Below are 10,736 nucleotides of genomic sequence, written 5' to 3' on the forward strand. Positions count from 1 at the left end.
CTGTGGTAACCGGGCTCATATTGTGCACGCATTCGATTATTAAGACCCAGTAGAAGAGGTAAGTGTCCTCCATAATTGTGAGTACTTTGCACTGAATTTCAGCTGCAATGTAAACAGAAAAGGATCACATTCATCCTGTGGTTTGCTTTGGGGGGGAAAGAAAAAGAAAATTAAAAACCTCACATGCCGTGTGAGGTGCCTCCTCAGAAAAATTAGAATGCACAATCACAATGTGGTGAAAGATGAGATCAAGTCAAGAAATTATTTTCAACTGGATTTTGTAACAGAATCCGATCCTTTGCGGGTTCTCTCTCCGAGTCTTGGCAGGAGTCCCGACCCTGCCCCGAGGCTAAGGTGAATTTAGCATGCACCCCCATCACCAGCTTTCTACACTCTCTGAGATGTTTAATTCATTTCAGCTTCACTCCATGCAACACACACATATGGATGGACGGCTGCAGGGATGAAAAAAAAATAATAATTGAATCATATTGAATTCCATTTTACCACTGGTTAAATTTTATTCGATCTGCAACTGTCCCTGAAAGGATTTCATAAAACACTTGTTTCAGGTTTCAGATTTGTTTACAAAATGTCATCTCCAGGCAGAAAAGTGTTGACTAAAGAACTGTCAGTGTTTATTAGCTGAAGTGAGCTGAATAGTGTGGGTATAAAATTATTGTTAAGGTAAAACAATACAGAGAAGTATTTACAGATCATTTATATTAGCTAGGCAAAATTTGATTTTCCTGGCACTTGATTTGATCAATAACTCAATTACATCGTAATTTACATTTTATACAGTATAGAAACTGACTGAGGTGCAGACTGTATGTTCAACAGTGCAAATCAAAGCTTCTCTCGAGGCACACAACATGGAATGTTTACAACAGTTTGACTATGTCGGATTTCCAAAATGTTACGAAAGTGAATTTGTGTGAACCAAAACTTCAATATTTATATTATTTGGCTTTTATCAAGGACATTTTTTTTAACCAATGGCGCTTTGAAATTCGTCAACATCCTCCTTTATGTGCTCAGCTCTTGAAATTTACATTTTGCCTGCATGCTGGCTGCGTTATCTACCACACGTCATTCCTCGGTATATTTGTACACTTGTTTAGCATCGTTGTATGACGATGGCGAATCAGCAAACAGCAGTCCTTCTAAGGACGGTCCTGAGGCAGAGCAGGGCCTGTCCTCCGAGAGGTGGGGGCGGGGGGGGAGGTTGGGCATCATAAGTGAGCGTGCTCGGAGCTCTGGTCGCTGTCGTGACTGTCCTCATTGGCTAAGGAGTCCGTCGAGTGGTGGAGCGCCGCGATGCCAGAGAACTCTGACGGCAGCAACGTCCCCTTTTTCACATTCACCAGTTCTTTCTCTCGAGCCGCCGCCCCCTGCTGGCCGCCCTTCACTCTTTTCCACTTCATCCTCCGGTTCTGGAACCACACCTTCACCTATACGGGGTGAGGCAGACAGAATATGTCAAATTCATTTGCTCTTACGGAGAGAACAAACAGTCACAAAAACAATCACGGAGCAATTAGGAAGCCTTACTGCTTCACAGCAGCTTTCTCTAAAAAGTTTGGCAGCTATTGCTACAGCAGCAATTATGTGTGGATGTACTGTTCCATCTGCCACTTGGCGTCTACCTGTTTTTCCCTGACTCAACAGCCTCGACCGTATTTACGTCCCTCAGATTGATGATTAAGCTGTTGCTTAAAACGGTTTACACGTCAAGTAGCAGCAGAGGCCCCCTGAGTGTCGACACATGCGTCTGAAGGGAGGAGGAGGAGGAGGAAGAGGAGGAGGAGGAGGGGGGAGGCTCGCTGCTCTCACGCAGGGTGGGGTGGGTTTATTTTTGGGGAGTGTCATTCCGAGGGGACCGAGCGGTCACATGGCCAGGAAGTTAGTTGACAGCACAAACGTTTGTCTTAAACGTCAGGGGCGTACGCCGTGCTGAGTATCACATCGGATTCTTTACAAGCCTCGGGGCCTTTTTCTGAGAGCAGCAGAGAGAGGCGAGTCCAGCAGAGGATCATTTATATATGCCAGGCTCTAATGTCAAAAGCAAACATGTGATCCTTGAGGCTTACGTGCACACACACACACACTATTCAGACTCACTCACCAGCACTGTACCTACTACACTGCTTGATATTACACCGATAGTGACACTCACAGTTAAATCACAACGCATCACAGCAAAGACTCAACGTCCATTTTAATCTTTAAGGTAAATCACTGAAATGGACACAGTAGCTTTATGCAACTCATCATGGGACAGAGACTGGGATTTGGGAATGGTAGGTCTTGTGATGTTGAAAAATGTAAAAGTAGATTTGACGTGTGAAAACGTTTGGCACTCCCAGGTTAGAAGAACTGCCGATCCATGGAGCACTAGTGGGCCGTATGAAACATAAACTGATAATGATATACATGCTTAAAATAACACAATAAGCACTGAATTGGTGTGATGTGGTTTGCAAGTTGAGACTGCTAGGTTAAAACCGAGCTAAATTTGGTTGAAAGGTGGCGTCTAGATTACTTATACCAATTGTTTTAACAGTATTTCAATGACTATATTACAACCTACTTCACACTGAAATATAGTCATTTAAATATAATTAAAACAATAGATATATGTAATGTAAAAGTAAAAAAAAAACGTTTACTTTTAAACCATACTTAGCTGGGTTTTCATCACGATATTTACACATTTAAAATGTTCATCCCAATTTTTTTTTTTCCCCAATGTTGTTGTAAACTCCAAACGTGCAAAAAGTTCGACCCCATACCTCCACCGAGGTGGACGACGATGGGAAAATATCCCACGGCCCACACAGACATAAAACATCCATAAAGTTTCTCCAAACGCCTCATGCAGGATAAATCAAGTGCAGCGGGACGACTGTTTCGTAATGCCAGTATTTACCTTACTGTCTCCTGCTGTATATTTGCCCCTGACAAAACTGAAGTCACACACAACTGCACGAGCTGAAGAGATTTCATGCACATTTTACGCTGCTTCACGCCACAAAAAGATGAATTGCAACGGTCTGGGCGAAGGCTGAAGTGGAATCACGATGGCAAACGCTGTGTGCTTGGTGGTTCTGTGGGGTTAAATGGGGTTTCGCCTGACATGGTGGTATTGAGAAGTATGCTTTCTAAGTTTTTTTTTAAAGATTTGTAATTCAAAGCAAAGGCAGAGGATTACTGACACAATTTCTGATACATTTATCACTTCTCATGTCACAGTTTCCAGTTGCTCTCAGATTGAGTAAGAACCCAAATGCGACTGTGCAGGTTTACTACTCGCATTACTTTGAGAGGCCCTAAAATACACATTTGCAGACATTTTTATTTCCTGGGAAGAATTCCTTAGATGGACACTTTTATCTGAAGCCCCTAACCACTAATCCTGACAACATTACTGACGTTCCCAGCTGCAGCAAAATGGTTTCAGTTTCTGAGATGCTACCGGCATTTTTTTTAGACATTTTTGAGACCTGTAGACCTTCCTCATGGCCGACGTTTTAATGTGTGATTGCAGGAAAAGCTGGTGTAACTAATATACATTAATGATGGATCCGTTCCATTTAGGTGTCCCAGTAAAACGCAAGGCCCTGGTACTAAATGGGATGCTGCTGGGATTGCTGATGTTATAAATTCCTCCAGTTTTTTTTTTCTTTTTAAATCCACAGTGAGAAAAGTCATCAGCAAATTTTGTAGTTTTGCATGGACTTATGCAATCTTTATACCTTTTAGTTTGGCATGACATACATAAATCTTTACAAACACAAGATCTATAAAACTGCCTTCTAGGACTGCTGCCTCTCAGTCGACCAAGATTAGTCGTTATTATGTTTTTTTCATGCTGAATTACTTAATTCCAAGAAACTTATGAGCACATCTCTGGTAAACACAAGATTTAAAGTGGTGTGATTCTTTGTGCGAAACTCAATTTTACGGATCTGTCGACAAAATTATACAAGTATTAGTCGGCTAAGAATTTCTTTGGTTGAGGACAGCCCTACTCCTCTGACTGCCCTCACATGATAAGAAATTTGCTCCGCTCACCACGAGGTATAGGGCACACAGAGCCTCGCAGAGGCAAAGCGTAGCGCAGATATGAATATGCCATCAAAAAGTGTGAATGGAATTCCCATTCACTGTTTCTAGGGAACAGTTGCAGCTGTTATCTCATTGGTTGCGCTTTGAAAGTTCAGCAGCAACCGAGGTCAAAGCTGAAATAATTGGAACTTTTGAGCGCAGCACTCGGTGATCACGCCCAGTATAGCGCTTCCACCTAGTCAGGCGGCACCGTTCTCCTCCATTGGAAAACAATGGCACAGCCGGCGCAGAGCGATTTTACCTCTGATCATGTGTGGGCGGCTTAAGGCTCACACATGTATATCTTTGGGATCTCAAGTTGTGATTTGCATCACTTGAAACGCTCAGGTTTCTCTCTCCTGTCTGTTCTTTACATTCAATCTTCACTGTATCACACTGCAAAAATATCACTGGCAAGGTGTCAACTAAGTGTGACTTACAGCTTCCAAACGGGTGTCAGAGAACAACAGGCTGAACGCGCGTTTCCTTCCCCCAACCATTTGTCTCCTGTTATTTATTTCATGTGCAGCAACCGGCCCACGTTCTGAGACCAATTTGTGCATGCAGGGGTAGTGGGAGAGAGGAAGTGACTTGCTAGACAGCACTTCCTTCAACCCGTCTCCCTGCCTCGACTCTGGCGCGCTTGAAAGAATAGACAGGAACATCTGGAATATGATAGTCCCGTCACACAGCCAACATCTGGAGCACAATAGCACCGGAGTTACAAAAACACAGTAGCGAGCTGAATAAGGCTCCTCGTCGTCCCGAGGCCGCCTCTGTTTTCACAACATGGCATTAATGTGCTAATGGGGGGGGGTCACTAATGTCTGAGCCCAGGGGGAAACAAGCTGCGGTGGGTAGGAACATACTTGTCTCTCAGTGAGGTCGAGGTTGACGGCGATCTCGTAGCGTCTTAGTCTGGTTAGATAGTTGTGGTGGGCGAACTCGGCCTCCAGCTCTCGGATCTGCTCTTTGGTGAACGCCGTCCTCTCCTTCCTGGGTTTGCTGCTCACGTCTGACTTGTAATTCCCGTCCTGGGACTCTGAAACCAAACACCACACAGGTTTCTGTTTCCACTCAGATTTATATGCAACAAAAATATATATATATAAAAAAATAAAAAATAAAGCAAATGTTATGTGGCAGGTGCAAGTCAGCAGGGGAAGAAAAGAGGCGAGGTAAGAGAAACAATGGGAGCTGTCAGTCATACTTTATTGTTCAGTCATTGTTTATGAACACTTTAAGTGGCTGGAAGGACTCGTGGGCGGCTGCACATGTGTGTCTGACTGTGGCAGCAGCTGGCTCTTATACTGCCAACATGGGTTTAATTTGTCTTAGTCTTAAAGGAATCTGAGGATTATTTTTTTAAGATATGGAACAAAGCAGCTTCGCATGATACATGAAATATATTTCCTAGTTTCTTTTTTTTATTTAAGAACTCACAGGCTGCTCCGGTACCATATTTGCAAAATGTGTTTTTCTTTCCTTTTTCAGCTTTGTATGTTTGGATTCACATTTTCTTTGCAGATTTCAGACAGTAAAACAATACATTTCCATTTCCGAGATGAACACAAAAGCTTAGATGACATAAAATATTAACTGATAAAGTTATAGATAGACTGCTGAGGAACATTTTATGAATAATTGATGTGCTACCTTTTAATGAAAATTTAAAAATATATGTGTGAGTAGCAAATTGCATCATATTTTGCGTTTTATTAAGAAAAATGTGGGATACACATATGCAAAAAATAAAAATTTCCAGCATTTGTCATCTCCACTTCATCACCCCGAAAAAAAAAAGTTTTTTGTTTTGTTATTTCCATTCTCCGAAGAAAACATGCACGCTTAATTTGCCCTTCAAAACGTTCATATTGTGCGCAGCCTTCGTGGTTTCTCTGTTGGACGCGCTTCACTTGCACATTGCACATTGAAGGCAGCAGTGATTGCACGCTAATTCATCTGCGGTCCTGTTCTGTAGTGTGTGTTAATCCAGCAGGCCTGCATCAAGCCAAACTGTAAATAGTCCTGCAGCCCAGAGCCAGACTCACAAATGGTGCGAAGCCTGAAGCCACGTCAGAGGAACAACTATCTCCACACCTTTTAAGAGTTCCACGTCCGTCGGTCCGGCTTTTCTGTCAGAAAGACGATCTTCCTTCTAATTAAGTGTGTTTTTTTCAGAACAAAATAACTCCCTTGAGAGGCTGAAGAGAAGATGAGGGGTAAACTGAAACTGCTCTACAAAAGTTATATTTGTGTGGCACTTGAACCGTTTTAGAGCCAAGGACAAACAAATATATAAAATGCAAAAAATTCCCACATGAATTTTATGAAATGAACCAGATCATTGCTTGACCCGCAGGCTGCGTCCGACTCCCCTTTGACCTCGCCTTTTCCCCTCCCTGTAATTTCCAACCCGAGCGCTCTAAACAGTGTGTGGCTGATTGAAGCGGCCCTTCAGACGTATTCAGCCGTTCTTTCTCTCTGGTAAACACAGACATTGTGTAAAGAGAAATAAAAGAATAACACAGCCAGCTGGTTCAGACCAGCAGGCCTGGAGTTAAAACGAGCGGCAGGCTTTTATGACACAGCCACTACACCACAGCAATTAGGTCCCCGCTGTAACTTTCATCTCTCCACAAAAAAGAGGAATAATATGCGAAAAAAAATATGCGCACCCAGACAGGGCACGTCATTTAGGGTTCCCAAATGAACTGAAGTTATTGTGCAAGGAGGGACCCCCACAAATTAATGTCTTATTCTTAAGAAAGGACAGAAAACATTTTTTTTTTCTCTCATGATGGAAAATTGTGTGTTTTCCTTCAGCGAAAGTTGTGATTTGTTTTATTTTCCTTTGGTAAAATAATATTGCAGCGGCACACACAAGAATGGAGTCAAATGCACCGACACATCCGCAATGTTTTTCTAAAGCTTCTTTTAGGAAAAAGTGTCTGCCAGCGAGAGGCCTCCAGCACCTCGCTCCTCCTTTTTTTCTTTTCTTTTTTACAACACTGCCTCAACAAAATAAGACTTCAAGCACCTTTTATTGTTCCACACAGAAAACCTAGTAACTTTTTAAAAGGACGACCACTCCCTTGACAGCATTAGCAAATATAACCCGTGAACTCAGCAAGGCGCACCAACCGACACCCTAAAACTCTCCAGCTTGACCACAAAAAAATGAGCAGGTTCCGCAGAAACTAGACACCCAAAATACCAAGGAGCTGGCTCATCTCATTAGCACACCCCGAGGCCTTCCTTGAGGAAACAATCACAACCGAGTATTAGACACAGAGAGTTGAGATGCTTCATATTTGAGCTAAACCCAACATGGAAATGAGCTCTCGGGGGTTTTTGTTATTATTTCTGTATCTGAATTTCAGGTTTCGCTCAAGTTTCTGGTCCAGATGGTGAAACCCAACCGGGGCTCTATCTCATGCAACTGGCAGCGGTGTGATATTTAGACAGCTGATTGAGTCAGCAGCCTAGTTAGCCCCCAATAATCAGCGTGATTGGTGTTAGCATGGAGGGAATGCACAGCACATGTAATGAGTATGCAGTAACTATTGTTACAGGGGAAGTGGGATTTGGAGGCAGAGGCTCGGTTTCCAAATGATTTGACAAAGGAGGAAAGGAAATAGGAGGTGCTGCGTTGGATTTGTGGATTAAATACACTATTGCAACATTTTGCATGAGGATAATAAAGCTCTATTAGACATTAAGCACAGACAGAACTATAAAACTGAATTATTATTAAGCCGTCTGGGCTCTTGAAAAGCTCTGTGTGTTACATAATTTTTGGCATATTCTGTGTCTTGCATGAATCTTTAATTTAACGACATCTGGAGTTCCTGCTAAATCAGTGAGTCATGTGAATTTTAACTACTTTTTCTAGTATTTATGACCTAAATTATCAGAAATACATATTTCCAGTGCAGTTACATTGTCTATTAATTACAGTTAAAAGTATTTTGCTGTGATCTGCAGCAACAGCTGGAAAACACGCTCCCTGAGGTGATCACCAGCATCTTGAGCGAAAAACTAATCACATGCAGGAGTACCAGCCGGTGGTCAAGTGCAGGTGATACGCTGCATTGCACACAAAGAGGCCTTTAAAAGGGGTGCAGGATCGGCGCTGAGGGCCCGCAATCCTCAAATGGACAGAAGGAACGGCGAGCACACTTTCCCTGGAAAGTTAAGAACTCGCACTAATATCACGTTCCCTGCGAGAACTCCCGCGACCTGACCCCCGGCAGTATGTCACGCCGTGATTGATTATCGTGGTGACTGCAGGTTGGAAATGTCCTACAGGTCATCGGGGAGGTGTTTGAGTACAGTGAGAGGGATTTGTTCATAAATGTGCAAAGACATATTTTTTTTTGTTGGTTAGAATTTTAGTTATATTATCATTAATGTACAGGTTATATAATTCAAGGACAATGTGAAGCCTTTAAAATGCAGCTTCATAATTTGCAGTTTATCCTTGAAAACTTTACACACAGGTCAGGGATTTTTAAGAGATCAAGGTCAGAGCACCTGCACCCGCCTTAAAGTGAGAGGCACGCATTTTACAAAGTCACAGATTTTCTAAAAACAATAAAAGTGGCCTTGAAGCTCACATCGCTGGTGCGCTTCACTGTACCGAACATACAGACTATATATATGAACATAAATGCATTTTATAAATCTGTCTGACTGTGATTCAGAGTAACACGTAATCATAATAAGGGTTTACTTGTGGTGTACAAATAATGTATAATCATTAATAATAATAATAATAATGTAAAAAAAACAAAAAAATATGCATTTATTTATAGATAAAATAAATCACATCCTATTAGTACACAGAGATACTTGAAATCTGCAATCATTCAATTTTATGTCATGCGATTTATTTTAACTGCTAGATTTAGAGAAGAAAAGAGGCTGAAAAGCGTCCGTGTGTCGGGTGTTTAGTGTGGCGTGAGGCGCCGGTGTAGTCTTTTACAATCCATGACATTCATTCTTTACTGTGCGCCTCATTCTCTGCCCTCTGAAGAGTGTCGCAACAAACCAGATGTGATTTTTAAACAAAACATGCCAGTAGTCAGATGTGCCCACACGGTTACGATGTGGCCTTTGCTCCACGCTTCAGTCCGCCTGCCGCAGCAGTCAGCCGACACCTACAAACTGTTTTCCTATCAGAGCTGCACAAATCTCAACAGTTATGTGCTGTTGAAAGATTCAGGATGACAACTGTGTTATTCTTGAGCTCTGCTTGGAATTTGTTAAAACGCTGATGTTGATGTGATGATGTTTATCTAAGACTGAACAAAGAGATGTTGGGGAAATAATTTCATGTGTCGCAATCAGCTTATTTATTCATAAAATACCTGAGGAATAAAATCTCTTCCATTAGAGAGCAGTGGTGTTAATAACTGATCTCTGATCTCAGCTCCTCTTACCTGAACTGTCACTTTTCCGCTTGCCGTTCCTCTTCTCGGCTTCAGCAGGTGACAGAGTCTGTCTGCCAAAGTCTGCCGGCACACAGGAGGCCCCTGTGGGGGTGCTGCCGATGCCCAGACTGGGGGTGCTGGCGCACATACTGGGCCCACCAGGGTGGCCCAGGTCTGGGGCTGTAAGCCCGCTGTCATGGGATGAGTGGGAGTGCGGGTGGCAAAGGTTGTGGCGTGTGCCGTTGCCAGGTGACGGCATCTGTGGGATATGCCAAGATGCATGGTGCTGAGGCGGGTGGTGATGCTGCTGGGAGGGCAGGTGGCCGCGGTGAGGGTGGTGGTGGTGCTGCCCGGGAAACAGGCCGTCGTCCACCTGGTAGCTGGAGATGATGCAGGGAGAGGGCGAGGAGGTGGAGGAGGAGGAGGACGAAGAGGCCAGGTCGGGGTAGGAGACGTGGTCCGAGCGTCCGTGCAGAGTCAGGGGAGACTGGGTGAAGGCGGGATGCAGGCCCTGCGCCGGGGCGTGGGGGCTCCGCAGGCAGCCGAACAGTGTGTGATCCATCGCGTGCAAACACACACACACACGGCCCTCCAGGAAAGGTGAGAAGGGCAAGTAAAAGAGGGTAAAGTTACTAAATCAACCAAAAAAAAAAAAAATCACAAGCACATATCCAAGATGCTTCTCTCTTTCCTTCTTTTGACTATCCCAAAACTTTTTCCTTCAGTTTACAAAAAATTCAAATACTCTGGATTAGTCAGAGCAGAACGCAAAGTGTGTTTTGAAATGGGTGTCCTGTGGTAATCCGGAGCGTGCGGCCAGTTGCCAGGCTGTACAGGATAAACAGTTAGCCCAGGATAAGCTGCAGCAGAGCCTCTCAGATGTCAGGAGGATCTGGGGGACTGGAGCTCGAGGCTGGGAGCAGGAGGTGGTTCCTACTAGGAACTGCAGAACGAGGGGAGCCGGCGGAGGGGATGTTATAAATAGGGTGTAACGTGAGAGGGAGGCTGGGTCACAGACTGCATACGCGCTACTGACCACATACATATGATCACCCTCCAAAAAGCACAGCACAATAAATCTGTACTATTAAAATGGCTGAGCCTCAGGAAAGAGGGCAATTTATTTTGGACTTGGATCTGACCTCCGGTGGCCATCTTTTTTTTTCCTGCAAGAAAACAGCCTTAATGGTT

The 10,736-nt window shown here is 43.6% G+C and overlaps 1 protein-coding gene across 1 annotated transcript; it reads right to left on the reverse strand.

Moving 5' to 3' along the window:
- Positions 1-502: 502 nt before the first annotated feature.
- meox2a (mesenchyme homeobox 2a) lies at positions 503-10,501 on the reverse strand. The gene is made up of 3 exons (XM_074652929.1): positions 9,555-10,501; positions 4,980-5,152; positions 503-1,454 (listed from the first exon to the last, which is right to left on the reverse strand). The coding sequence occupies exons 1-3, from the start codon at positions 10,105-10,107 to the stop codon at positions 1,236-1,238; spliced, it is 945 nt and encodes a 314-aa protein (XP_074509030.1). The 5' UTR covers positions 10,108-10,501; the 3' UTR covers positions 503-1,235.
- Between the last annotated feature and the right edge of the window lie 235 nt (positions 10,502-10,736).

Source organism: Sebastes fasciatus, chromosome 12, assembly GCF_043250625.1.
Source record: "Sebastes fasciatus isolate fSebFas1 chromosome 12, fSebFas1.pri, whole genome shotgun sequence".
In the NCBI taxonomy this organism is placed as follows: Eukaryota; Metazoa; Chordata; class Actinopteri; order Perciformes; family Sebastidae; genus Sebastes; species Sebastes fasciatus.